This window comes from Diaporthe amygdali, assembly GCF_026229845.1.
Source record: "Diaporthe amygdali strain CAA958 chromosome Unknown NODE_70_length_49086_cov_69_260360, whole genome shotgun sequence".
Classification (NCBI taxonomy): Eukaryota; Fungi; Ascomycota; class Sordariomycetes; order Diaporthales; family Diaporthaceae; genus Diaporthe; species Diaporthe amygdali.
Window position 1 is genome coordinate 21688 of NW_026517090.1, and position 27399 is coordinate 49086.

A 27399-nucleotide genomic window follows, 5' to 3' on the forward strand; every position below is an offset into this window, starting at 1 on the left:
TTATCTGAGCCGACCGTTGAGCCGCAGATGCCGTAGAGGTCCCTCTTGGCGACCTGAGGGTTAAGCGCTCCAAGTCATCTCAAGAATCAGCTGTCTTCCTGTGTGCTTGGTTCAACCATTGTGGTAAATGCAAAAGATTTGCCACCCCGTTGTTTCTGCTTCTGGCAGCTTGTCGTAGGATGCTCTGATCAGGAAAAACGCCGTGTCGAGTTCACTACGATCCTGTGGCCGACCCTGACGCAGCTCGTCCTCTTGTTTAGGTCCGGGGTTGAAGCAGGTGACGGCAGATATGTCGCGAGCTGAAGGAGTGGACGGGGAAGACGAGTTGAGGTTTGCTTGCTCGTTCGCTCCTGGTTATTCTGATGGAGCACCCCCCTCGTGCCTGGCCGGGTCGTGTCGTGGGATGGGGTCGAGTTCGCAGTCGCATGCGCCATTGGCGCTGACGCTGAGTTGGGGGAAATGGAACAAAGGCTGGCGCGATATCTAATTGGGAGGACCGTCGTCGTATTCTCAGAGAAGCAGGTTGAAGCAACGATGAGATCTTGGTTTGGATGATCGTAGGCGAATTTGGCGAGAAAGGAAAGCACGAACCCAACCTGAGACTGCATGTCTGTTTGATTGGCTGCTCTGGGCACCGACAGCGGCTACAACGCTAGCAAGGGTATGCCATCACCCCCGCACCAAGAAGCGAGTGCGGGTCGCACCCGCAAGTCTGGCAAGGTTCTGGCGGTGAGCCGGATAATGGTGCCCCCGCCCCGAACACACGTACCTTCGTCCACATGCAATCTTTCCATATCAACCCCGAGCATCCATCCATTTCCCCCAATCAATCCTTCAACCATTTTCATCTATAAGCGAAGCAGCCCACGCACCGGTCGCAAGAGCGACAATTTCAAGCTGGGCCTGTGTGTGTGTTATGAAGCGCCCTGGACCACGCGACTGGCTCCCCTCCTCGCTTGACGACCTGGGTTTCATGGATTGACCTCACGGCACAATCCCCAACGTCCCAAAAGAGCGAGAGAGAGGCCCAGGGTCCTGGGGAGGTGACGCGCTGGCGTAGTGCCTGCGTCTGCCTGTCAGCTATACTCATTTTACACAGTCGCTCGGCTTTGTTCCCGTCCCCTCCCTCTGCCTACTTCTCTCCCTCTTCTCCGACCCTCCGCTACCTTGTTTGAAAATTCAAACTGCGCTTGGGAGCCCAGGCTGCCGCTCTGTCAGAGAAAAGCGGGAGAGTGGGATATTTTGCCGCATTGCAAGGGTTACTATTCAGACTGTAAGTTGTGCATTACTCGATTGACAACACATCAAGATGTACTAAGCAACTGTTATACTACGATTGATTCATCTGCTGCGGACCGTTTGCCAATATCTGATCTATCCTGTCGGCTAAGCTCGCTTGATCTGGTTTGATCCTAGGTCAACCCACGCGGCAATGCCCTCGCCCTCGCTATCGCCAACACCCATATCGACTTCTCATCATCGTCGCTCCTGCTCCCCTCCAGCTTGCCACATTGATGGAGACCCTGACATCGTACTCTCGGGCGCCCCGGCCTTGGTATCCTGGCCTGGATCTGACGGCACAACACAATATATTGCGAAGAAGTTGAACGGCGTCGACCAGGTGCCGGTGCCCTGCTGTCTGAAATGTGATGTTCGCTGCTCAAGCGCCTCGCGGACCGCACTATTCAAGTTGAACATCCGCGTGCTACTGAGGGCACAACATCACAGTTCCAAGAATACGGCGAACCTGTTTATCGTGATCAAGACCGAACAAGTTAACGCCCTCAATATTCACACAAATAACGAGCATGTCCCCGGCACTGTCAGCAAGCTTTTGTCACGCGATGCGGTGTGCCTCAAGTTTGCGCTAAGCTCGCCCCCGACAATCATCGCCCCGCGGCATCCCGACCCTTTGGTGCCGAAGAACGAGCAGGCTGCGCGTGTCCTTAGCTCGCTGCAAATCCTTGCCCAACAGACCGACGTTGCCGTCTTCCTCTCGCACCGCGCCCTCTCGAGGTCAGCACTTGAATCCCTCTGCGCTGCCACAAGCAACCCTGCCTTGGCACATCTGGACCAGTATTTCAGCATCTCCAGCTTGTACGGCGGCAAGGGCGGCAGGACACTTTATCCCTTTGTCACCATTCCGAGTGAGCCCGAGCACGAGGTTGATGCTGGGCCTGCGTCCCCTGTCGTGGAGAGTCCGCCTTCCTACGATGAGCTAGGCCCCGGACCCCCATCTCTCGTGAAAGAGGCGAACTCCGGGTCTGCCCATTTCTCATCTTCGCAGAAGCGGCCGCGCCCGCGGAGCAGGAATAGTAGCATCGGCGTACAAGCTAAGCGCCGCACGCAACATCCAGCTGCTACTGGTGATAGTGGTGAGAATTGCAGGAATATATCTATGGGATTTGATTCTAAGGAGGTTGACCATAGCAAAGTGTCCAAGATAGCAGGGGAGGTGCAGCACCAGTTGGAAGACATGGAAAGGCGGCTGGCGGATCGCCTAGAGTCCTTCTTAACTGACCTATTTGAGAGGCACAAGGATAATGTTGTCAACCTAGTCGAACAACGGCTAGAAAAACACCGGGAATCACTAGAAAAGCGGCTAGAAGAGCACGACGAAGAAATACAGAGGAACCTAGCCCAAACCAGAGACGAGATCGAGGTTGACGTAGAGGAGCAGCTGCTCGACAGGAAGTGCGAGCTGGACCAAATGGTCAAGGATGAGCGCGAGGGCCTCGAGGAAGACCTCCGGGAGCGGCTCGAGGGTGGGCTGGCCGACGTTGAGCACGCCATTATACAGCATCTAAGCACGGCCAGGGCTGTTTTGCATTTCGAATAAATTGTTCTGCTCAATTGGTAGTGGAACATCTGTTGATCCATAGACCTGCTGTAATGCCAGGGTAGTCCCGAAAGATAGTTTATGGGCCTAGCAAAGCAATCGGCCACGAGCAGCCTTTTGTACTTTGCACGGTAGTTACCTCCACTGCCAGTGCCCGGCCCGCATCCATCTGGTTGTTTCAATACACAAGGCCTGTGAAGCAGTCTGAATATACACTGGTGTGACGATCACAACTGGTTCCTGGCTGATAAACCTAGTGAGCGGGTTCATGTTCAGGGGGCGTTCAAGGTGGTGACGTTCTGAGCAATGTATGACAATAGTTGATCGAGAGTCTTACAGCTATTCAGGGTGAATACTTCGGTATGCCATCGGCTGGAGACTGCAGGATAGTTTTTCTGGTCTTGTTCTACCGATAAATCAATACACACCTCCGCCACATCTTTTGCTGCGGTTGTACTTGCCTGTTTCTGTGCCATGGGTATCCTCTTCCGACATAATGTCAGACCTGACAAGCACATGCTTGCTGTTACCAATTATGATGAAGCTCTTAAGAAGGCGCGCCAGATGATACTGCGCAGAACTGTAATGACCGGCGTTATGAACATGTACATGGCAATCGTCACATTTTTGGGAGGGCATTAAATTTCCGGCATCGTCAAGCTGATTCAGTAGTTCATGACTGTCTAGTTTAGAGGCTGATGTGGTGATACTCTACTATAATAATGAACGTGGTTAATTTAGATACGGGGAGATTTTAGATTTTGATGGATTGTACACCGTGAATAAGACGGGGCTAAGCCAGATGGCGGTACAATCACTCGCTTCAGGATTGAAAGATCGACTCTGAGGAACTGCCACAAGGGCTCGTCCAGGGGGGAGGCATTGTAATTTGCATACTATGCTAGCATCGAATCAGCACACAACTTTCTCGAATTCCAAGCTTTCGATGGCTCTTGGTTGTCAATATGCACTCGTCTTTATAGCTCGCCGGACCGAACAATTAAGGCCTCTTACAGGGCGCCTGTTTTATCCTGATATGCACCTTCTTTTGCGTGGATCTCTCTCCACAACTTCAAGTGCCGACGCATTTCCATCGCCATCCAGCACCTTGCGCTTTCGACCATCAGAAATCTCAACATCATACATGGCATCGTCCCCATTGCTCATTTTGAGACTGCACTCACAGGCATCAGGATTGTAAGGGCTGGCTGGTGCGTTTAGAAGAATCCTGCGCCAGCCTGATATTGATGAGCGTGGAAGAAGTTCATTGAACAAGCTGGAAGCGGAAGCCAATATTGATTGATTGAAGTGAGCGAGCTGTCACACGTGAAAGATCCACAACCGTATCTCTAGGCAACAGAGCGGGTTCTAGGCCACGCTAAGGCCAGGAAATGCCTCAGGCATTCAAGGGAGAAGGTCTATATATTAGCGGCAGCACCACCTTGTATCCAAGGAAGATCCTAGAACCTCAGGACCTTATTAGATGCCCATAGAGATTATCCTTACAATATCACATGCCCTTATTACACACAAGCCGTTGTAACACGAGCTCTGTGTAAATCTATGGCAGATCTCGTCCCGTCCACTTGACATCGAGAAAAACATTCCACGTCCCGACCTATTGACCTTGTGAGGAACACACGATTTTCATGTGATCAGGAGAACTTACATGTTAAGTTTCATGGCCTTCGGCAGCGGCGTACCACAATATTCGCAATTGTATCGGCCGGCGCGAATCCATTAGCATCAGGATGACAGGAGAAACACAGCTTACTATAGTACTCGGGGCCAGCTCATGCGTTCAGTTGTTCTGGGACGAAAGCAAGTGGGAACAGGTCTGCGACGCGATGCCCAGTTGAATTTGCTGCAGATCAAAAGCAAGTCATATAGAGGAGGTCTCTCTGCGAGGACTAGAGTCTAGGTTTGTGGCCTCGTCAACTTCAAAGATGCGACAAGCATAGCCCATCCCAGTTCGATGCTACACATTTTCTCCCGCTGGCATCCCTACGTCGATCGAGTAAGTCAGGGCGTCGTAAATAATGCGGGTGTCACAACCCCAAAATTGAACCTTGCATTAGTGCAAAGATTTCGCGGATGTACATCCTGCATTAGTCTCCTGCTAATATCGGCAAGACCCTTGAAAAGTACGCCCGCCTGCATATGAGACGGTGCATCCTACTCGGCTAATCGTACGCTTGCCTTCAATTTTCGCCAATAATGAGACGACGTCTTGTGGGCGCTGATAATCTCTCAATCTGGTAAATGACCTCCCAGGGTGCAGTTCACAATGGAATGCAGACCAGCCCTCTGATTGGGAAGCACATTGAGATGACTACAGCCGGTCACTTTGAGAAATTATTGACGCGCTTCGTTTCTCGTCGGCATGAGAACCTGTGGGCTTTTCACGCAGAGCTCGTCGGCTCTGGGCGCAGCGTAATTAAGCCCACGTTGTCAGAAGACGTAGGAGTGAACCCGTTGCTGCAAGGCCCGTTGCTCGATGACAGCACTGATACAGAACTTGCCATCATGGTTGAATCCACAAATTGCGACTTCTACATCCTCACCAAGTCCTTCATCCCTTTTCTGAACCGGTCAATAAGGCGTCCCCGCACACCGATTATGACGAAGAAGAAAACAGCAGAAACCCCAGCACATACCTGAGTAGCTTTTCTACTCGAAATGGGACAGAAAGCCGAGAACCCAGAAGCTCAAGATAATTTGCCGCGTTCAAGACTGAACAGTGTATGAGCCTCAACGCGCATGAACTCTGCATCCCACTCCTGTTGTTTACGGGGCATTGTTGGCTAGCAAATGCGCAGGCAAGCTGAGAACAATCCGTCAACATTGTCAGATTTAGACGTCTACCCTTTTTTATTACACACCAATGTCGCCCTTTCGATTCCCGCTAGTACACTAGTTGATAACGAGAGTTGAGATAGTAGAGGTCAAGTCCGCAACGTCGGTGCGACATGATACTTTTGGTGGCCCGTCGCAGAAATCGAACCTTGGTCTTCACTCTCGCAGTGTGAGCCCCGTAAACGTTGACCTCTCGACGGCCGGCATAGAAACATTATATTTAATGACGAGGTCCGTCTCGTATTTATGAGCCACACAAGGATGGATTCAGGTACCGCCACTGTATTAATTTTCTCACACTGGCGCAATTGGATGTCGGAAGAGTCGCAGTGTCCCGAGCCTATGGTGCAGTTCCTTTTGAGAAGGCGTCACAAACCAGGAGAGTTTTAAAACCGACGCCTTGATTGTCGCCCAGGCCATATTAAAGCATAACATCATTCTTTACTAAACGTCAAACATGCTGCTACGGAGTTGATATTTTGTTTGAGTTTTCCATCACTCTCCTCTCCCCGAACCATCCACAATCAATATGTCAGACTTCACCGTAATCTGCTGGCTTTCCCAGTTTGTTCTCCAGAAATCGCTGCACCTTGGCCTTAACTTCGCCACGATTGTTTCCTTGAAATTGAGGCACCAATTCAACGTTCTCAAATGAAACTGTGACACTATTCCTGTGGCCTGGCTCAATGACAAGTCTGAATGAAAATCGTCCAGCGGGACTAAATGAAGCTTGCACTTTGGGGCGCGTTTTCTGTCCAGCTGGTCTTCGTGCCCAGCCTAGTATAACCGAATGACCGATTATCGCGGCAGGCACGGTGTGACGATGTTTATTTGGGTGGCCACGCACACTCGAACGACTTGTTCTGCGGCCTGGTGTTCTCGCCAATCGGGGCACCTTTGATTCGCCGGTCCGCCGTGTATCCCATTTTCCGGACGCCGAATCGTCTTTGAAAGATTGCTGTGGTCCTGCTGCACATCGCGGCTGGTCTGAATCTGATGCTCGCATCACGAGTGCCGGGGCTTGGTGGTCTTTGATGCGTGCCCTTGGGTTTGAAGGGTTCGGCGGTTTCACGGTGGTACCAAGACAGACCAGCTCGTCGCTCTCCGATGCAGGGACATTTTTAGCGTCAACCTCGACCCCGCCGGCTGAAGGCTGGGAGCAAGGTGCTATGCGCATTGTGTAAGAGACTGACAGGCCAGCTCAAGATTGGTACAGCTAGGAATTATGTGGTCTTTTAGTTGTCAAGGATAGAAGGGCGTTTGCGGGGCGGACTCTTGCCTTGAGGTCTCAGGCATAAAATAGTGAACGCGTGGTGGTACAACGCTTTCTACCCCACCGCGGCCAGTATCATATGCGTTTGCAGCCAGCACCTCCAATCATTTGCCGACGTTGGCTGTAGCCCCAGTTTATTGAGAGCGTGCGTCTCTCCACTTTTTCAACATATTGATTTTTTGCTTCTTCAACTTACCAGCCTCGGATTCTCTTTTGTTTGGAGGAGCCGATGGTAGGTCTGTGTCATGATTTATCTGTGCTTCCGCAGCGCAACCTATCTACCTTCAATCGCTTTGCAGATTCCATGGGTGTAATTAAAAAAGGATCCCCATTAAATCTACTCTCAGAAGCTCCACATCTCTTAGGCAAGTTTGAATCGGTCTACGCCTTTTGTCCCTTAGTCTCGAAGTAAGCCTGATTCGGGGAAATTTCGAAAGAGTCATCCCGAAAGTAGAGGTCGGAAGAGGGAATTAAGTGACGATCGAAAAGAGCCAAGGCAAGTGGAGCGTACTGCCTTCCTCCCCATAGGCTGAAAGTGGCGCTTGGATTTACCCAAGACTGAGCATGCCTTCACAGGGCCGGACAAAAGATTCTATTTATGTGGACCAAGATGGCTTTGTAGTAAACGTCACGGAAGAGGATCGTGACGGACTACTATCTAGTTCCATTCTTGGATCTCAGACACATGCTCGACAAGCACATGCCGACGCTTACAGCTTCTCGTACCGGATATGTCTACCAGCTAAATCCGCCTGATGCCGTAAAGGCACTTTGTATGGAAGACGACCCCATTATTCGTCTGACTGTTCCAGTCTGTCAGGAACAGCGGGCATGGAATGCATCTGTGGGGTTAGCAGAATATTGTACAAGGCTCATGTAATTGGTAAGAGGTTTCTTTGCATCCAATTCCCTCGCCAACTAATAGCAGGGCACCAACCAACACTTGAGATCATTAGCATTGCGACTGCTGCTGTCTCGGTTGTGGAGCTGAGTTCTCATTGATGAGTAGCGTCCTGCATGTTCTGTAGAGACTGGCCCAACAGTGATTAGTCTACAGTACATTTGACTCATAGTATATACACAATACAAGCCACGGGTGGCGGATAAGACTAGTGGTTAGTTTTTCTTTCGTAAAGAAATATTGGTGAAGACTCGTTTCGGTCTGCTCTACCGCATCGAGAAAAATTACATGGTCTGAGTGATACCGAGATCCTTGAACCATGAGAACAGACTGTTATAGGGTAGACGGAGACGCTTGCTAGCCTATCTTTGTTTATAGAAGAAAGGGTTCGCCCTTAATACATGTAACATATACGGCTTGTTCAATGTATTTTCGGAACGCTTGATGTAGAGTAATAGCATTCGGGTGTCTCTAGAAACGATTTCATCAATACCTGGCTTGTCGTTGCAATACTGTATCTTCTGCGACCGAAGTGTGTCCTGCTGATGGCTAATGTGAGCTTCCACAAATTATAGAGAATCGGGGAAATTTCTATCTCGATCAAATACCCGCGTCCAGTCATATGTCTGAATGCAATTCATGCAGGAAAGGCTGCTATTTTCGGGTCAATCTGCGAACAGGCCCCGATCCCAAAACTAGGTCTTCGACAACTTACGTGCGAAGTAGCCCTTTTTTTTCCCATCCCGAAGGGCCCCACCTAAAATTTGGTGTCCCCCTTAGCAATCATTGGCCTGCAACAAGTGCTTGGGAAAGGCCCAAAACGCGGCTTTTATCCATGATGTCTAGTCTACCATAAATCACAAAAGAAACTTGTTTCAATCGTAATCGCCTCGTGAATTACTTGCCGTACAACTGTATGCGTGGTGCATTCATTGCCTATACTTGACTATATGCCGTCATAACGTCACTGATTCTGCAGCTCAGCTCTTCTCCGACTTCAATGGCATCATTTTCCCCGATATCATGACCGACCTTGGAATCTAAAAGGCCGGTTGCTGACTGCGAATCTGCCTGCTTGAATTCTTCGGTCGCAGCCAAAATTCTTCGAGCAATGTGCGCCAATTCTTTCTGCTCATCAATCTCCAACATGAAATTCGCATTCTTGTCTCTCAAACATTCGTTCAGCCTTTTCTGCTCCTCAAGGCCCCTTCTGTATCCGAGGAGTGCTTTGCGCAGGTCTATATTATCCGCCTGGAGCCTGTTGATTTGCCCTTCTGACCAACTTATATGTCTTTGGGGTTTCTTTGCTGTATGAACTCTCACTTCTTCGCGCAACCGTCTCTGGTATAAAGGAAGCGGAGGAGCGGGTAACTCCTTGTTCTGCGTCGGTGGCAAAGGCAGCGGTTTCTGCTCTGGTGGTGGGTGCACGTCCCAGAAAGGCGCTGATGAACTGCGCCGTTCCATCGCATGCCTCGTTAGTTTCAATGAGCCAGACCAAGTCGAAAGCAGCTTTGCCAAGCGCTTGGTCCGTTTCATCTTCCAGCAAGGGCTGTCACTGTCTTCTGGAGTAACGACGCTAGGATATTGAGCATCGCATTGGGACGTGGGGGATATGTCCTGACTCGCCCCTGATGAACTGTCTAACGTCTTCATCGTCACGTCAAGGCGTACGCTTCTCATCCAAGATTCTAATGCTTTTGTCGAGAAAGGTTGAGTGGCTGCACGTAATATACCCGTGTGGTAGAACCGGAACTGGACCTCAAAACGAGCCAGAAATTGGGATATGTCTACAAGGCCATGCATATGCAACGTTCTCTTTTCCCAAAACAGGGCCGAGTACGGAAAGCTCGGTCTATATGCAATGAGCTGAGGCTTTTACAAGAATGGCGGCTGGATCGGTCAATGTACGCTGATGATCGCCGGTGTCTGGCGTCCCTACTCCAAGTCACCGTAAACTGCAGCTATCTCAGAGAGCAAGAGCGAACATCTGTACGCGCCTTTGCTTAGTAAGGTCCAAAGACGAAGCAAAGATTTGGGCGTTCCCACGACTGCCATTAGTCATAACAAGCTAGGATTGCTCGGTTGCTTGCAACGGGAGCAAGGCCGAAGCGGCAATTGTGTTTTTCTGCCTCTCGCATGGATGCGGTGGTTTTTTTGGCGCAGCTGGTGTCCGAGTTGGCTGCTGTAGCGAAGACATTGTAAGCGGCCAGGGTACTGAACGTTGAACGAGTCCAAGTCTTGATTTATCATGAATGGCTGCAGTTGGATAGCGCCTTCAGATCCATTTATGCCCTTTCTACGCTGAAGAGGCGTATAGCGTTTCGAGGGAGCCAGATTTGGTCTGGCACACCTTCCTTAAACTAGGTCTGGCGGTGCGGATGGAATATAAATAAACAGTAAACATCCACCAGTCAAACACCTCCATGTTTTCGCCCTGGTCGCCGGCTAATTGCGGAGAGCTTTTGGGAGATAACATGTATAAAAGGAATTCTGGTGCTGAAAAGGGTACAGTATCACTTTCTTGTAGGAATCCTTTTTCGGACAGTAACTGACGGATGATCGCAGAACTAGAAGCAGAACGCGCCCGCATCCGAGCCCTCGAAGTTGCTTTGGGTGAGGTGCAAGAAGAATTGAGACGCCAGTGCAGGAAGTCTAGGTCTTTAACGAGGCGCTGCGATGAGGCAGAGAAACTTTGTGATAAGTTGGAATGCAGTCGAAACTATTGGAGACATTACTGTGAGGAGGCGGAACGAGAGCGAGACTATTGGAAAAGGATGTATGAATGCCTGCGACGCGAGCGAGACAGGGTGAGTAGGAGGGATAGGATAGACTAGCGGGCGACGAGAGTTTATCCGGTCGACTTTGGCGCACGCGAGGGATATCCATGATGCAATAATTTGTCTTCATCCGCACCATGATTACTTGCTTTCGCGAGGAACTGGCGAGGGATCTAGGACGATTCACTTGAAACACTTCTCACTTAGGCAATACTTTCTTAGCAGCCCATCGGGACAAAGGGAATCAATCACGGCTAATGCATCTCTTTGGGCACTGAATGAATCAATTGATAATGCCAGGCTCTGTGTTCTTGTATCTAATATATCGAAAATCAGACAGTGTGGGAAAGTGAATCGGGCCTGAAGTCGAGCGCAGTCATGACGACGTTTCGAGATTATGCCGCCAGTCTCGTATCAGCATGCAGCCCTCAGTCCACCACTCGACAGTACTCGTCTGGCAACGATGAGAAAACCCGAATTGGAAGTGCTGGGCAAGCTGGTTCAATTCAAATATTTCGTGGGATAGTTCTCGGGATAGATTTACCAACGGGCAAATCCTTACTCGACTGCGCCGCTCCTTGCCTTTGTGAGGCTTGACTCGGCTCAGGAAAATTCAAATAGTCTGCTTGTGGACCAAGGTACTAAGCTGCTGGCTCAGGTCTATATAAGACGCGTTGTGGAAAAGACTAATTTTTGGTCTCAGTAGCTCACCCCAAGAATACATTCTGGGCTCCTGACGATGAGAATGCTGGTATTTATAACGTTGCACAACCATGAAAGAAGCGGCCAACGAATCACCAGCCGCCTCTGTTTGACGTATGCTATACCAGTATTTTGACCATTTGCCTATAGTGATGAGCATATGTAGCTTCCTCTTGCAAAATCGACTTGTCATTAACTGAACTTTAGCGGGTCTACCATCATCGGTCTACCTTAGCAACATCTCATTCATGACTCTCAATCTTTGATATAAACGTTCAGTTAAGCAATGGAATGACTTCCACTGACCATAGCAACTCTCCCTCACAATTTCCATAATATCGCCCCTCCCCCCAAATGACGCGTGTGACGTCACATATCAGTGCGTCCCAAGAAAATCGAAACCAGAAGGAAATCATCCCCATCAAGATAGCGACGTTTGATGATGCGTTCGATATTTGTATTTCCGTTACTGACGGTATAGTGCTTGTCGGTTAACAACTTTGCTGGTAGCCGTATCCCGCGTTTCCCTGGACAGCCAGCGGGCATCCTGATGCAGCGAGTCTCTATGGCGGTCCTGGACTGCAAGCTCAACGAAGCACATGACGATAGCTCGGACGCGTCCTCTAAGCAGCAAGTAGATAGAAAGGCCCTCGTCGTTATATGCAACAAAGGGAAGAGGTTGCGCCAGATCGTCAAAGTCTCGGGCATAGGTGTTCTCTTTTACCGCCGTATCTCCGTGGACCCCGCGAAAGCTACCACCCTCGCACTTCTCGAGAGCAGGTCGAACTTCTGGTTGGGGATGGGCGGCCGAACGCAGCCACATCAGTCGCGGTACCGCTTAGCTTTGATACTGCAATATACGGTGTCATCGTTGTAACTAAATCGTTGGCAGATCGAGTTTGAACTCCATCCTGCTCTAGCTCAGCGGGAAGAGAAACCCAAATTACATGTGAGCCTGCTGACTGCCACAGGGTAAAGTTCGGAGCGGCTGCCTTACGTCATGATTGTGACGATTAAGGAGGATCGAATAAGGTATAAAGCCAGAAGGTTCCGGCACCCTTGATTCCCACGGTCTGCAATCAGATTTCAACTCCTTGTCCACTACTCACGACCGTTTTTGAAATCGTTCTCTTGTCTTCAGCAACGTGCAAGCTTGTCACTATTGCGAGGATCTTCGACTCATCAGCGACACGTTGGCGAGCACAGCACAAGCCGCAATCCGCAACTACAACAATGACTTCGGGGACGACGGAGCAAGCTCAACAAGACAATAAGGTTAGTCAAGCCTTCTACAAAAGAGAGGAAATCGCATCGAAGAACTAGTCGGTATTATTTGTTCTTGTAGGAGCCAGTTCATTCGTTTTGTGTGAGATGACATGTCTTGAACTGTTCGTTATTTTGTTAAAAGAATAGACGAGGCGCTTTCAGGAGCACCGAGCTGACACTGATGATGCTTTCTAGCCTCACTATAGACGCCGTAGTAGTAATCGAATGGAACCAAAGGCAGGCATGTATTTGGAGAATGAGGATGCCACCGCCCCATCGCAGAGCGCTCAGGCGAACCACCGCCAAGATACACCCTTCTCCGAGGCATCTACAGTTGTCGGTTACGACTCCGAGAGCGACTCAGGATCAAGCTCCGGGGGTGACCCAGGATCAGAGTATGATTCCGCCTCGGAAGATGATTGCGCCGATAGTGATTTCTACGCTTTCTGTGGCTACATGATTGCCACGTACAAGCATGAAGTGCCGACGGAGGCGGACCATAGGGGCGTGGCGTGCGGGATGATCCAAAAGGCAGAGAAGAATTGGCACAAGTAGGCTATCCTTCATAATACATCCATCTCTGGCTAATGAATCTTAGGTTCTGCGCTCTTATCGAGCGCCAGCCGGCAGAAGCGACACTAAAGCAGTGCTACGCTTCAATATTCAAAGCATACCTTCATTGGATTTGCGTCAACTTGAGGATTAAGGAGGAATCTTCAGTCAGGGCACACTGGATGGCGATCTGCATGTACCACTACCATAAGACAAAGGTTTGGATGGAGAATGCAGTGCTATTTGATGTTTTCCATGTAAGTCTTGCGTTGCATGCTTTCCTCACTCTCAAGCAGAGTTGGCTAAATAATCATTTAGTGGATCAGTGCAGAACTCGTCCTCCATTTCAACCTGGACACCTCGAAAAAAAGAGACTTGGACCCTGCCTACGCAGTGGGGATCGTGGAAGAAAACCGTCGACTACTAAGGCTGAATAGGCATGGAGCACCGGGAAGCCATCAGAAAGAGACTTAGTATGTGGAGTTACATGTCCTTGGGCGGTATATATGGGCAATTCGAGTTGTAATAGAGCTCGCACATGACCCTGTATGTTTGGAGTGCCCCTTGAGAGATGGTAAACACAAATTCGTTGTGTGTCTTCCCTCCTTACGGTCCTCCTGAACGGTCAGAAAGCAAATGTAGATAATTCCGCTCTTGGTCATAGGAGCCATTGGAGCAACATCAATTTTCACCTTTTATGTCATACGGAGATACAGACAGACTTTTCGCCGTCAAGCTTCGTCCAAAAGCATATATGCAACACGAATGACGCTGGGAGATAGTGGAGCCTCAGTGAATGCCGAGGAGTTTGAGCTTCAACGGCGGATGTTAATCTCGAAGTCCTTATCAGAAAGGAACTGGATGAAGAGATCCTCTGGGCCGAGCGGAGAACTGTTTCACTGTTCCTATTGAATTTGTGCTGTGCTCATTCCGAAAAGCGTTTAGCAGCATTCCTGATTTGACCTGTAGGGATATAGAGGGTAGTATATTTTAGGGTTCCTACTGTTCTACAGTCATGAGCATAGCACAAGTCAATAACTTACTCTTCCGCATTTGGTGAGGACTTGGGGTCACATCGATCTACTTCGCAAGGTTTCAGTCTTCCAGGAACATCTGCAACGAGAGCCTGATGACAGACAGAAGTACCGATGACAATCAACATTTGCAGGTACTCCACGATCTGAGCAAGAACAGCAGCCGTGACCAATCATCTTTGTTCCGCAGGTACAGTGCGAATAAGTTCGAGGGTACCTTCAATAAGGCACAGGTTGACAATTCCGGGGCAGTGCTGATGATCGATAAGGATGCAAAACCATAGGCCACTCAATCATGACAAATAGCGTGTACAGTGTGTTATGAAACATAATCCGCACTGAGTGTTTTCCGTCAGAACTTCGAAGAATGTTGCAAAAGAGGAAGCTATTTATGCTCTTAACTGTACTTAGGAAAATGTAATAGGTTCCTAAGCCTAGAGCATACTTGTCGGTAGGAGACACCCACCTGCAGTTGATATCGCTTCCCATTCCTGGACAGGCCATTTCCCGCGACCAGTCAAATTTGTCACATCGTCCCTCGAATACACAGGTAAGAAGGTCCGCACAGCAATCGTGTGAACAAAACCAAGAGAGCACGACTGAGGAATCTATCCTCTACTTGGTTACATTATTCATTCCTCGACAAGATGCCCACTCCTCCAGCAGGGATTCGTCCCGCACTTGGCTTTGAGGTCGAATATCCACTAGCGTTGGTTTCCTAAGTTCTCGAGCTGGGCCGCATGAAACTATTTTGCAAATCGTAGAATCTGCACGATGGAATGAGGGCCAATCCGACTAACGGGATCAGCTCGTTGATCTGGAGAGGGTTTTCCAAAAACGGGTGCTAGACAGGCGTCAACATCCGCGGAAAGAGACTAGGGGATAGTGACCCACCTCCGCCAGCGTCTGGACCGACACGCTAAGGGTGAGACTCAGAAAATCGACCGCTTCCGCCGACCACTTTTTAGGGTCTTTCAGCCGGAGCGGGCTCTTTTCTGGTTCGTCACCTCCCGGGGCGATCTCGGTCTCATCGCCCATCAGCCAACACATGACCCTTCCCAATGCTCGCGCATCAGCTTTCCGGGTCTCTCCGCTAGCAGAAGAGCATCCCTCGCAACCAGCTCCAAGCGTGCGTTAGCAACCATTCGCGATTCGTGAGACTTTGGTGCAGCGCTTACCAATTTTGACAATCCCTTTAGTGGTCAGAAGGACATTCGCATGGCTGATCGATCCATGAGACAAGCCCCGAGATGCAAGGTAGCATACGCCGCGCAGGACCTGGCCTACGATAGCAGCGAGCTGGGTCTCGTCTGGGCGGACCAGCACGAGATCTCCCAGGGAAATGGCCGCAGCCTCGGTGATAGCGCAGCTTGAGTCCTCGTATGTGAATATCTCCTCGGGCAGGAGGATATTCTCGTGGTTTAGGCTCCGGAGCACGTCGACCTTTTGCGCCCGACTGGGGCCGGAGATACTGTGCATTGAGAATAGTCTGTCTGTAGCGGGGATCTTGCAGACAACGGCGACGTAACCGCCCATTTCAAGCCCATAGGCTGTTTTGTAATGCTTCCATGGCGACCCATCGATGACAGGTGGTGGATGGTGATCACCAGAATGTGCAATATTGACCGGCAGGTCCATCCAAGGAATTGCTAATCGGTAATGGCCAGCTAGCACGCATAGACGACCCTAGTAAATCTGTTAGTGTTCCAGCGAGAGCCCGGAAAGGGCCTGCAGCGGATACTGGCCGGCGGCGTTCCCATATTTTCCATCGCCGTCGCCGGAGCAATCGCTGTGCGAGGGCGGAGAGCTGCCTCGTCCTCTCCGACGCTGAAACGAGCGGGTAAGGTCTCCACGGCGACCGTGGAAAGTATGCGAGGACTTGGAAGGCCATGGACTTCTCGTGAAAGGGGATGAGGTTCCATTGATTGCCGAAATTTACTGCGTATCCGCACAGACGAGGTCACTGTCGTTATGGGACTACTTGAAAGCCAACAATTGCTCCGGAGGACAGACAACTCATAGTTCTAACAAACAAACAAACAGCGATACTGCAACGTCAATCATTACCAACTAGGGCCATACTGTGCCATTCAACTACTCAATTGTAAAAGTACTGATCAATTCAGATGTCCACCAAAAATGATGAGGCTACTTTACCGGCAGGTACTAAGTAACAGATTTGAGATTCTGAGGATTACGTCGAATTTTAATCGCCGGTGTAAAAGGTGCTTTGCCGAAGCGAATCGTCACCTATGGGGCAATTTTAAAAATCTCAAAATCGCCTGAAACGAAAGACAATACAAGCCCTGAGATCGCGATCGTGTATGTCAAAAATGATTTTTTTTTTTGAATTATTATTTCTCAAGTCCACAAGTTCTGACATCAACAGGCGAAGTTTCCACGGACATGTGATCGCCGATGAAGTGGACAGACCGCAGAGGCTCCTTCTCACGATGCGCGTGATCACGATGGAATACATCGAGAGGCAGCTATCTGCAGCCAATTCATAGAAAGCAGCCGGCGAAGACGGCCTACCAGCAGCCGTCTGGAAGGAGACCTGGCCCGTGGTCAACCACCGGGTCTTGGCTCTGTTCCGCACGTCGTTAGAGGAAGGAAGACTGCCCGACCAATGGAGGCACGGGAAGATTTTTCCGCTGAAGAAGCCGGCCAAGGACGACTAGACCGTAGCAAAAGCCTGGACGCCAATGTCCCCGCTAGCGAGGCTTAGCAAGGTTATAGAATCAGTGATCACAGGGAGGCTCTCGTACCTAGTCGAAACCTTTGGACTTCTTCCAACCAACCACTTCGGGGCCCGAAAACAACGATCAGCTAATCAAGCGCTCATGCTCCTGAAAAAGCAGATCTAAGCGGCCTGGCCGGGTCGCAGAGTCCTTAGCTTCGTCAGGTTCGAAATCAAAGGGGCGTGTTACGCTGCGGGCATTGCCGAGCTGGCCATGCTGTGATGTAAACTCAAGTCTAACTATATATGGCTTCTCACTCATTTATTATGGCAAACTAAATCAAATCCTGAGGAATAATAAGTATGGATATAAGTCTATGTTCAACCCTGGCATTTTGAATTGTATAAGCGGCCTTATTGCTATTAACGTCAAACACCAACAAGCGAGCTACCCCAGCGAGCGAGACACTTTTCAGCACCAACAGCACAACAACTTGAATTGCAACACCGCAACAAAGAAAATCAATTGACTTCAATCGTAGTCTGAATTTGCAGACGATATTACCTCTTTGTCATAAGTTCGCGCATTATGCCGGGGTTTTCCACACACGCCACAGCGCCGCACAGCCGGTCCGCTGCGGACCGGCCCCTCAGCACCACCACTTATTTCACCAGCTGGCCGCTTCCCCTTCTCCTTGTCATTAATTATCTCTCTGGTCACTTGCGTACTACCTGTCCCTCAAGCTTAGATAAAGCCGGCAGAGGTCGGTTTGACGGCGCGTCGGGACATGGGGGGGGGCCCGCCGAAGAGGCTCGCTGCTCGGGGCGCGACATTGAGATGGTCACCATTTTGGGTAATCTTCGAGATTTCAGTGCGGCTGCAGACGTCTAGAAGGTGAAACAACGAAGGAGACTCTTGGCATAAAGGCGAATCACATTCCGAGTCTAGCTCTAGTTGCTCACACGTGCCCTTCAATTATGATTGGGTGCTTGCTTGTTCATCAGCCCGCGACCAGTCGTGCTAGTCATTGGTCCTTCGAGTGAAAGAATTGTGAAGTAATTGGTGAGTGATTGAAGTTGACGAGCCTGAAGGTGGGACGTTGGCCCTGCCCTCGAGCCCTGGCTCACTGGAGTCGAATCAATCATCTTCTAGTTCACTCACCATCGAATGACTGATTGTCCGCGTGCGGGGTCAATCATGGCTCGTGGAGGCCAGGTTGGTACCGTGGGGAAGAGATTGGACAAGCTAGCCAATCAGATCGACAGACACTTGACCGAGACAAAATAACTGGTTCCCCTGTTGCTACTCTACCGGAACCCAAGCAAGTTTGTAGTCTGATCGGAGTGACTGGATCAAATTACCTGCAGATGCACAAATAGTATTTCTCTTTAATTATGCCATGTGCCACGCTCTGTACCTGCAGCTTTCTGCTTCAATCAACATATTTCTTCCCTAACAGAAAAACTCTTCTTCAATTCAAGCTTTTTTCTTCACACATCTCAAGTATTCAAGCATCTCTATAAACAAGTTTCCACGTCGACATCATACCTTGATTCAACTTGCATACTGCAAAAGTCCTCTTCAATTGCTCAGTCTTTTCTGATTACAATTCTCTCATCATTTGAGCTCGAACAATGGCAACAGAACAATGCAAGACCACAGTCATTGTCGTCGGGAGCGGCCTCACCGGTCTCACTCTTGCGCTGATGTTGCAAGATCTCGGCGTCGATTACCTCCTGCTCGAGGCCCACGGTAGCTGTACTCCCAATGTGGGAGCCAGCCTTGCTATCCAGCCTCAAGGGCTCCGTATTTTCCACCAGCTGGGAATTCTTGAAGACGTCGAGGCTATCTACCAACCCGTTGGCCAAATGTTAAGTGGGGACGCAGAGACGTGAGTACAGATCCAGACTGAATCGCTTTACTGGTCGGATCAGAACACAATGGATTTATCTTTAGAAATAATTGACAATTGAATAATCATTTTATAGAGGTAAATTGCATATCATTGAGACGACAGCAATTTTGAAAGAGCGGCACGGCTATGAGATCGGATTCTTTAACCGTTACGATTTGCTTTGCGTACTGCACAAGCATATCCGCGAGAAAGAGCGGCTTCTCGTCAATCAGCAAATTACTCATGTTGATGGCTTAGAGGACAAAGCGATCGTACACACTTCGGCAGGACATTTCTTCGAGGCACAGGTGGTCATCGGCGCCGATGGCGTGCGGTCCACAGTCCGTAAGGAGATGTGGAGGAATGCCGAGGTGGCAGGTGCTGTTCCTGAGGAGGACAAGAAAGGTTGGTGTAAAAAGGCCGTGTCCGCCTTATCACAGTCACTCCATTGCCTACACACTGTACTCACCTGCATCAACAGAATTTATCTGTGATTGGGCGACGTGCTTTGGTGTATCCGAGTACGGAGCTTCATTGCCCCGCGGTCAAGTTGGCAGCGTCTCAGGTGACGGGTTCAATGCAGCATGGCTGCTCGGCAAAGATGGCCGTTGTTTGTAAGTTTGCTTAATGTGCCACACCCGATTTGCAGTGGGCCCATCAGTTTCGACGTATTCCAATTAACCATCGATTCACTACAGCACCTTCTGGTTCTTCAAGCTCTCCAGAAAAGCCCGCAAGGTCACCTACAACACCATACCCCGGTTCACTGAAGAAGATTACGAGAGAGAGATTACTCGTGGCAAAAGCCTTCTCGCTGAAGTACCAAGGAACAATGGCCTGCATATAGACTTCGACCAGCTATACAGCCAGGTACACCCGGCCCATTCCGGTATCACGGCTTTACCCCATTTTGTGTTGAAGAAGTGGCACTATGGCCGCATCGTGGTTGTTGGAGAGTGAGTCGTGATTCTTCTCAATCTTGGACACCGCGGATGTCTCTTTTTACATACTTCCCTTCTCCATTTGTCTGATCAGGATAGATTTGCAATATATCATTCACTTACGCTGGCACAGCTCCTCGCACAAGTTCAACCCGCTTCCCGGCCATGGCGGTATGAATTGCTTAGTCTCAGCAGCTACACTTATTAATTGCCTGCAAGAAACTCTAGGCGACAAGCTCAAGACCTCGCAAGTCTGGGACGTGGCCAACCTGAATGAGGCATTCACGAAGTTAGCCGAAAAGCGATTCGAGAAGGTGAAATCGGCTGTTGAAGCGTCTGAGGAGGCTATGAACATGATGGGATGGAGCAACGGATACAAGAAGCTCCTCTACAAAGGTCTCGTACCGATCCTTCCAAATTTTATGCAGGCCAACAGCGCCACTACGGTGATCCGAGGCGGCGATGCGCTCCAGGGATGGGATCTTCCTACTGTCCCACACACGGTCAAGTACGACGACGAGGAGAAGCCAATTGAGAAAGAGAAGTCCATTGCTCTCTCACCAGCGACGCTGCTGTTGACTGCTACCGCGATAGGCGTAGGGGGAATTGTGGTGATGAGGACTTTACAGAAGCATCCTGAGTTGCTGGCAAACGGTTGGAAGACCGTGCAATCTGTGGCTGTTTAAATAGCCAAGAAATTGATCTGGTAGTGGCCGGGAGAACATCCTTTGAGGCCGGGTTAGCGGTTGCACGTTGCCTCGACCGTCCACGTATGCGTTGAGCAAAGGCGGCGCCGAACACATCTTCGACCTCGGGTTCATCGTTTTCGAGAAACAGAAACTCGGGCCCGCCCATGCATCCATTTCCACCAGCATGGCCGGGCTGGCATTGATGTACCTGAAGCAAGGCCGACGGGAGGAGCTGGCCACGCCGGACAGAAATGTATGCATCACAGAGAAGACCGTCATAATTTCGAGAAGCTTCGCTTCGCTTCGGGTGCTTGACGAAAATTATTGGTTGTCCTTGTAGAAAACCGCGTGTAATCATGTAGCCTGCGTTGAGGAAGCCAAATACTTCACAACGAGCTGTCCTTCTCATCGCAACGAGCCGGTGACTAGATTGCGACGACTGAAAGCTTCAGGAATCGGCTAGAGCTTGTCTCATTCTCGTGTCTTCGTGAGGTACATGTACTTCCGTCATGCATTGCGAGAAATTCATCGAGGTGCACCAAAATGGTGTTCTCACCCTTTTCTTCGACTGCGGCGCGAGAATCGCTTTTCAGGTCTGCGATTCAGAGCTGCCGTCAACATAAATGGGACGTAAGCGATCCTATATCGCCTACTTCCTACCAACTCTGCGGCAACAGACCACCGCCTTGTCCTCACAAGAAATCCTTCTTTAAGCACTTTCCGATATGGTGCATCAATCACGAGGGGCGTCCTGACAGACCACGTTGGCTCCTAATGAAAACGCTCTTGGACCGAACTGATCTCTGTTCACTTGTGCGCCGTTTCGCAATAGAAATAAAACAACCACAAGGTGGCTCTAACAATGTGGAAACGAGCTCCCCATCATCGAGCGCAACCAATAATTCCACGCGGGGACGCAGTGCGCCAGGCGACGACTGCCAGTCTCTGGCCGCGACGTCGGTGCCAAATGGCCTGCTTTCTGAGATTTGCAGGGCGCACCTCACTGTTGAAAATATGGGAGAAAGGGGGGTTGTGCGACAGTTGTCACCGCCGCCGTCCTACCTGATACGGGCGAAAGGACCATTGCAGGGATTTTTGACAGACTGCGAAATTGCTGCCAGTCGCATGCCAGTCGCACATGTCTACCGTGAGAAATCTATATCATGCCAAATAGAGCACTGCAGGCATTAGCGCAAATCCAACGCAAACTGTTCACCATCGTACGTCAGCACTAATGCGAGGTTCAGATATGGAATTTTTGACAGTCGCGTCGCTTGGGCCCGCCTGTGTCTTCCACGCGTCAGTGCGACCATCCTCGAGGAGCTCCTGCAGCGGACCAGCAATACGACATTCCCAGGCTTGGCAGGAGCTCCCACTCCCCCCCCCCCCCCGGATCTGGACCTTGCGAATATTAAAAAAATGGGGCCCGCAAAGCGGATGCCTGCAGAGGCCCCAGCCTGCATTCGTCTTATACCGATGCTCGATCAACGTCTTTCAGCCCCTGGCACTGGGCTATGGCCGGTGCGGCAGGACCAACGTCAGAGAAATGTGCGAAGCATCTTCCCCTCATGTGAAATTTGCTCAAGGCGAACCCTGCCCACTGGGATCTGAGGGAGGAAAGCTGCCTCCATCATGCCCCAGTTTCCTACCATCTTTTGGGCCACCGATCTCAAATCACGTCTTAAAGACGGGGATAGTTGGTTCCCGACCTCAGGTAGCTAGCTGATCAAATTATCATTACCTCCCTAATGCACCGTGCAAGTTGGCTCACTTGATTCCGTCACTCTCTCTCTTCCTTCGGGCGTTCTCGAGCACCCTAACATGGTCCTCGGACTCTCGATGCTGTGTTATTACGTTATATATGCCCAAATTGGGCGGGATATCTTTGAAGCATTCGAAGTATTGAGGGAGCGTGTTCACGATCTGACGTGCGAGGGAGCATGTATGTGTATTGCTTCACTGAGGTGAGGGCACTCAACCGGCCGCTGCACCCAGGCCTCCGCTCCTTTTTAGTCAGCACATGAGCCGCCCAGGACGAAAAGACTCGTTCGCTTAGGTCTCGGGAACCTGAAAGCCTTCGAGTTTCTAAGCCCATCGGCAACGGCCTATGCTGCTTGCCGAAGCGGCGCGTATGTGGACGGGGAGCAAACATTGTGTAGATGAAATAATCTTCCAAGCAGGCAGAACTACTAGGGAAAACTTCCGTCGTGCTGGGTTCTGTGATATATCCCTAACTCATTCTTATGGCACTCATCTGGTCCGACCTCTACCTTGAAAATGCACCTTTTGCTGACACGACTTTCCAAAATCTACAACAACTGATCCTCATTTTACATTGGCTCTCTTGGTCTGTCGACATTCAGTAATCATGTGAAGATCTGTGCAATTTGGCTCCACTTTTATACTTGATCAGAGGCAACAGGGCGTCTCCAGCTACCAGACGTGTGGGCACGATGGAAGACCTCGATTGCTTTTCTTCATACATAAAGCTATAGATGCACAGCGAGTGTGGCTCGAACGCTTTTGGTTTTAATCTTGTAACGCGTTGGTAAAGAACATCCAATTCATAGAAACTCGACGGTGTGTGCCTAGTCCACAATGCCCAACAATGCTCCATGAATTCTTTGGACCTTGAGATGGAAGTTTCGAACATGTCAGAATATTGTCGGTTGATTATGGAGAAGCGGATGAGGTGTGATTCTGACAGCCACAATGTGGTATCGCTCCAACTCTTAATTGTACGTACGGCTCATCGATATTTTCAATGACAGAGAGATCTATTGGCGAGCAGGCCTCCGGACAAACCTTGCGCAAGGAGCGCACATTCAAACACGAGTACGCGTGATTGCCATTATCACACCTTGGGCTTGCAGCAAAAAGGTAGCATTGAAGCTCAGCCGGTGACCAGGGTGATTGATCTCCTCGGCGACATGCATCGGAGTTTTCATTTCTTTTACAGGATTGTTTACAAGACAAACATCTGTGAGACCAGAGCTCCTCCAGCATATAAGGAACGTAAAGCGGTCGACGGACAAGCAAGTTCGCCGGCACCCCATCGGATTCGCAAAGCTCGACATCAGACTCGCTCTTTCGCAGATAATCGCGCCCGGCATGGCCCAATCTCTGTCAACAGCATCTATTCGAACGCCCGAAACAGTGTGCACCGATTTCACCGACCTGGATGAGGTTGTGATTGCCGTTTGTGTAGATGGGCCAGCCAAGAGAGAGTTGAGTTCTAACCTAGGCCATATCGAGGACTGTGATCAGTCCCGTGGATCAGATATCTGGCACCGCTGGTTCGAGCGTGTGAGCTCGTGGGTCGAAGGCGTCAAACACTCGGAACAGATCATGGATGCACCGAGCCTGACAGCGTCAAACCCCACCTCACGGCCGCACCAGGCCACCCAATCTTCAAGTCTTTTCCTCGGGCAGGACGGAAAGTGCATGATCTGGATCAAGTCACATCAGCCATTGGAATTCCAGCTTCGGGCTATCAATATGTAAGCTTCCAGCCTCGAAAAACCACACCTCCGCTTTGTTGTTATGCTGACACCTCTTCGAAGAGGGGACCGCGTGATAAACTGCAATATACCGCACGGGCTCGGTGAAGTGGAGTCGACTCCAGATACGCAAGTCGATTCGGTTGCTGTACATCAAGAGTCGTTGCCTTAGCAGGTCTCTGAGCAGGGAGGTGGCCCGGACGGTGCATGTGAACTCTACATATGGCTGCTATGCATGGGTTGACGAGGCACCTTCTATGAGGGTCGCGGCTACGTAGTGATGTACAATAGAGGCTACTGCCGGCTTGTTCGTTCCATTGGCACCTATGGTTGTCGTCCCGATTAGTACACTTAGAGTCAGGCGGAAATGCACATAAATCGGGATCAAGTGCTTGACGTGTGCCGTGATACGCGAGGTGAATATGGAGTGCTACCCGCGCTTGAGGTCGACAGACCGTCCGACGCTGGCGGACAGACTTCCGAATTGCGATGTCGACGTCCGTAAAAGAATCTACTCTGAGCATCTATCCCTCCCTTCTCTTCCACCAGAATGTGTGTGAATTCCTGCATAGGGTGATTCGGGCATGATCTAAAGCTGGCGTCGAAAATCTCAAAATTCATCCTCGCTTTGTGCGTATGTCCGCAACCTAATCTCGCGCTTAGGGAGACTCCTGGTATGATGTTTTGGCGGCAGTCGGCAGAGAAGCAGGAACCTCCAATCCGATGTACTTATGAGAGCTTGCATACGGCTGGCACGAATGTCACGAGCTCCTCACATCGAAACGGGATGCACTGACATTCGTTTGGAGATGGTCAACGATAAGTGACACTGAAATGCAGCCCTCCCCAAGATGCCAGCGATGAAGTCCAGTGGCCAAGTTTTCCACTAGATGAACACAATAGGGCGCTGAAAGTCCATCGTAGCTATCGCGCTCAAACACCGGTCCCCGGATCAGTTTGGCACCGGGTTTGGTCATTCCCATGGCTGTCCTTTGGAGCGCTTCTCTCTATGTGTTACAAGGGCTAGTGTGTTTCCTTCCGTGTGACACCATCTCCGCACCTCTTGCGTCCTACAAGTTGAGCCCTTCGTGGGAAAAAAGGTCGGGGCTTCTGAAATATTGTAAATAATATCTGGAAAGTAGTTTCTGCGCACTTGCAGATTCTTGAATTTATTCACGTTCACGACTACAATACCTTTTCGTACCGCGGAATTGAAACTGGTGGCGCAACATTGTCCCGAGTATGGGGTTTGCACCGAGCCGAGAATGATTGATGGAAGACCTTGTACACAAAAACCATAGAGACCGGTCCTCGTGTCGTGCCGAGACCTGATCCATGGCTTTCCTACAGCTTTCATACTTTGCGAACGCAACATTAATGTCGGCAAGCAAGCCAGATAAACGAGAGTGAGGTGGACCCTAGTAGCATAAAATACAAAGTCCAAGTCTTTCATGGTCACGATCACAAGATACAGAGAACACTTCGCCCCACTAGCCCTGACTATGAGTATTGCGACTGAAAGGATGCAAGAGTTAGCAGAATCAGATCGCTCCGGCCAAAAACGGCTCAAAATACCTGGAAGATCCTCTCGACATCCTCTTTGTTGCTGAAGGTCGGCTTCCCCTTGTAATTTACCGTTGCATCGGTTTTCTCATCACATGAGCTTGGATTGGCAGGGCTCAGGATTCGGTGGCAAGAGGGCACCCCGTTCAAGCAGGATTCTCGGGCAGTGGATCCAGTACGGTGACACGAATTAGCGCGGACTCCGGCTTGTCCTGCTCTGAAGAAATGAGCACAGACCTGGGCATGTGCAGTACTGCACTCTTGGGCGTAGCTTTTCGCACGCACAGTCCGCAGACTAATGCAAGGTTCAATTTTGTGGTTTTGGACACCCGCCCCACTTGAGACCTTGATGCAAAGATCCCAAGGGCACCTCAATCACATGTAGGTTCGCTCCCGGGGGAAAATAGCCATGGGTCTTGTTTGTAGGGGTCAAGCAGTGGTCGACCTATCACGCGACGGTGTGTATTCGTAGATAAAAAGGATATTGGGGCCTGGAAAGGACTTCTGCACAGTCAATTCTTTGGAGCACCATATCTGCAGCGATAACAATGTAGAGTCCGTTTACGATGGGCCTGCTGCGTTGCCGACGACCACACCAGTTCTGCCCTCGAATGTATAGGACAATAATAGGTAGATGCCACTCTTCCGCAACATTTGTCCATTGACGAATAGCAGGATGCGCCCTCAAAAGCAATACTTTCCCAGCTTCCTGCTCCTCGCTAGGGATGGGCCAGCCTGTAGGAGCGCACATGCAGCACTGCAGGGAACACATATCTCTGCGACCAGTCTGCTGAACGCGCCTCGCATACGGACGCGGCGCAATTTCCACATTGGCCAGCAATACGACAGAAAGTCCCTGGCTGCGCGTGTGCTTGCCATTACAATGCAAAACGTGCATCCGCGGCCGATCGCAACTAATCGAGGTTCAATCCTGGAGTTTCCGACACCCGCATCATTTAGGCCTGGCCTACCCTCGTCTACAGGGATCGTCAGGACAAGCCAATCCCTCCGACTCCCTTCACTGACCCGCACCAACGAGTGAGCAGTGTCAGAAGCGTGAAGAACAAAGAGGGTGCAGTAGGTCGCGCACTCCAAAACAACAGAAAACGGTATACCGAATCAGGGAAACTCGGTCGTCAGCTCTCAATTTCTGGAGCAGATGTTTCGAACTGACGGCAAAATCTACGTACCAATTGACACCACCTCCTGCAGGCGGTTGCATCTCCCCAGGCGGCTTCGCCAGCATTGGAATGAATTAGTATAGAGATGATGGTATGTAACAGCCATGAGCCCATATGGTATTATCCCCGTGAGTGGGATTATCCGCCCTGGTGTGGACTTACCAGCCAACGTGTGGTAGCCCGCCAGCGTTGTTGTCATTGTTCCGGGACAGGCTTCCTTGCATGCACAGATCAGATTCGAACTGCGGGTCACAAGTGATCCGTGCACTCACAGATTCGGTCTTGTCAAGGTCGGCATGCTACCTCAGCCAGGCGTCAAGATTGGATGAGCAGCTTGACAAATCCCCTCGGGGAGCACGTCACATGCAGAAGAATATTGCTAAAACTGTCGTGCCAGTTCCTGTATCGAGTGGGTCATATCGTGGGTTGCTGAAAACCCCAGAATTGAACCTCGCAGTAGTGCGTGTGTCTAGATGCGCCGTTCGCCTGCAGGACCCCTTTGCAGTGTGAGTCCTTCTGTTCTCTCCGCAGCGAGTGATCAACAAGGAGATACAGGGCGGACTCTCGGGCTCGTCATCCTACTGGTGGGAAGGACTCCGGCAGCAAGCCTTGCCTGGTGATGCTCGACCGTCTCCTCCGGAAGGTTCAGATTAGTACTGCTCCTTTTTGGCCAGGGTGTGGCGACCGTCCATGCATTCAATGGCCGCATTCAATGGCCAGGCCGGCTGGCCAAGAGTCCGCTTGCTCTCA

At 50.4% G+C, this 27399-nt stretch overlaps 12 protein-coding genes across 12 annotated transcripts; 7 read left to right on the forward strand and 5 right to left on the reverse strand.

The window, feature by feature from the left end:
- Nucleotides 1-188: 188 nt before the first annotated feature.
- On the reverse strand, nt 189-608 carry J7T55_002194 (uncharacterized protein; the record flags this gene model as incomplete). Its single annotated transcript, XM_053136199.1, has 1 exon — nt 189-608. One exon carries the CDS (start codon nt 606-608, stop codon nt 189-191), a length of 420 nt encoding a protein of 139 aa, XP_052986199.1.
- An 824-nt stretch (nt 609-1432) lies between these two features.
- On the forward strand, nt 1433-2839 carry J7T55_002195 (uncharacterized protein; the record flags this gene model as incomplete). Its single annotated transcript, XM_053136201.1, has 1 exon — nt 1433-2839. One exon carries the CDS (start codon nt 1433-1435, stop codon nt 2837-2839), a length of 1407 nt encoding a protein of 468 aa, XP_052986200.1.
- Nucleotides 2840-3256: 417 nt separating this feature from the next.
- Nucleotides 3257-4006, reverse strand: J7T55_002196 (uncharacterized protein; the record flags this gene model as incomplete). Its single annotated transcript, XM_053136202.1, has 2 exons — nt 3257-3419; nt 3882-4006. 2 exons carry the CDS (start codon nt 4004-4006, stop codon nt 3257-3259), a joined length of 288 nt encoding a protein of 95 aa, XP_052986201.1.
- Nucleotides 4007-5101: 1095 nt separating this feature from the next.
- J7T55_002197 (uncharacterized protein) lies at nt 5102-5500 on the forward strand (the record flags this gene model as incomplete). Its single annotated transcript, XM_053136203.1, has 1 exon — nt 5102-5500. One exon carries the CDS (start codon nt 5102-5104, stop codon nt 5498-5500), a length of 399 nt encoding a protein of 132 aa, XP_052986202.1.
- Nucleotides 5501-6227: 727 nt separating this feature from the next.
- J7T55_002198 (uncharacterized protein) lies at nt 6228-6672 on the reverse strand (the record flags this gene model as incomplete). Its single annotated transcript, XM_053136204.1, has 2 exons — nt 6228-6352; nt 6543-6672. 2 exons carry the CDS (start codon nt 6670-6672, stop codon nt 6228-6230), a joined length of 255 nt encoding a protein of 84 aa, XP_052986203.1.
- A 2133-nt stretch (nt 6673-8805) lies between these two features.
- On the reverse strand, nt 8806-9522 carry J7T55_002199 (uncharacterized protein; the record flags this gene model as incomplete). Its single annotated transcript, XM_053136205.1, has 1 exon — nt 8806-9522. One exon carries the CDS (start codon nt 9520-9522, stop codon nt 8806-8808), a length of 717 nt encoding a protein of 238 aa, XP_052986204.1.
- A 2180-nt stretch (nt 9523-11702) lies between these two features.
- Nucleotides 11703-12225, forward strand: J7T55_002200 (uncharacterized protein; the record flags this gene model as incomplete). Its single annotated transcript, XM_053136206.1, has 2 exons — nt 11703-11823; nt 11888-12225. 2 exons carry the CDS (start codon nt 11703-11705, stop codon nt 12223-12225), a joined length of 459 nt encoding a protein of 152 aa, XP_052986205.1.
- A 356-nt stretch (nt 12226-12581) lies between these two features.
- J7T55_002201 (uncharacterized protein) lies at nt 12582-13640 on the forward strand (the record flags this gene model as incomplete). The annotated part of the gene is made up of 4 exons (XM_053136207.1): nt 12582-12623; nt 12810-13165; nt 13213-13423; nt 13485-13640. The coding sequence occupies 4 exons, from the start codon at nt 12582-12584 to the stop codon at nt 13638-13640; spliced, it is 765 nt and encodes a 254-aa protein (XP_052986206.1).
- A 341-nt stretch (nt 13641-13981) lies between these two features.
- On the reverse strand, nt 13982-15838 carry J7T55_002202 (Serine/threonine-protein kinase dst2; the record flags this gene model as incomplete). Its single annotated transcript, XM_053136208.1, has 6 exons — nt 13982-14057; nt 14210-14346; nt 14646-14691; nt 15001-15017; nt 15095-15321; nt 15379-15838. The coding sequence occupies 6 exons, from the start codon at nt 15836-15838 to the stop codon at nt 13982-13984; spliced, it is 963 nt and encodes a 320-aa protein (XP_052986207.1).
- Nucleotides 15839-18515: 2677 nt separating this feature from the next.
- Nucleotides 18516-20745, forward strand: J7T55_002203 (NAD(P)/FAD-dependent oxidoreductase family protein; the record flags this gene model as incomplete). The annotated part of the gene is made up of 6 exons (XM_053136209.1): nt 18516-18772; nt 18870-19180; nt 19257-19389; nt 19474-19731; nt 19850-20370; nt 20450-20745. The coding sequence occupies 6 exons, from the start codon at nt 18516-18518 to the stop codon at nt 20743-20745; spliced, it is 1776 nt and encodes a 591-aa protein (XP_052986208.1).
- Nucleotides 20746-23080: 2335 nt separating this feature from the next.
- J7T55_002204 (uncharacterized protein) lies at nt 23081-24077 on the forward strand (the record flags this gene model as incomplete). Its single annotated transcript, XM_053136210.1, has 3 exons — nt 23081-23147; nt 23398-23905; nt 23969-24077. 3 exons carry the CDS (start codon nt 23081-23083, stop codon nt 24075-24077), a joined length of 684 nt encoding a protein of 227 aa, XP_052986209.1.
- A 2067-nt stretch (nt 24078-26144) lies between these two features.
- On the forward strand, nt 26145-26727 carry J7T55_002205 (uncharacterized protein; the record flags this gene model as incomplete). Its single annotated transcript, XM_053136212.1, has 3 exons — nt 26145-26360; nt 26429-26506; nt 26572-26727. 3 exons carry the CDS (start codon nt 26145-26147, stop codon nt 26725-26727), a joined length of 450 nt encoding a protein of 149 aa, XP_052986210.1.
- Between the last annotated feature and the right edge of the window lie 672 nt (nt 26728-27399).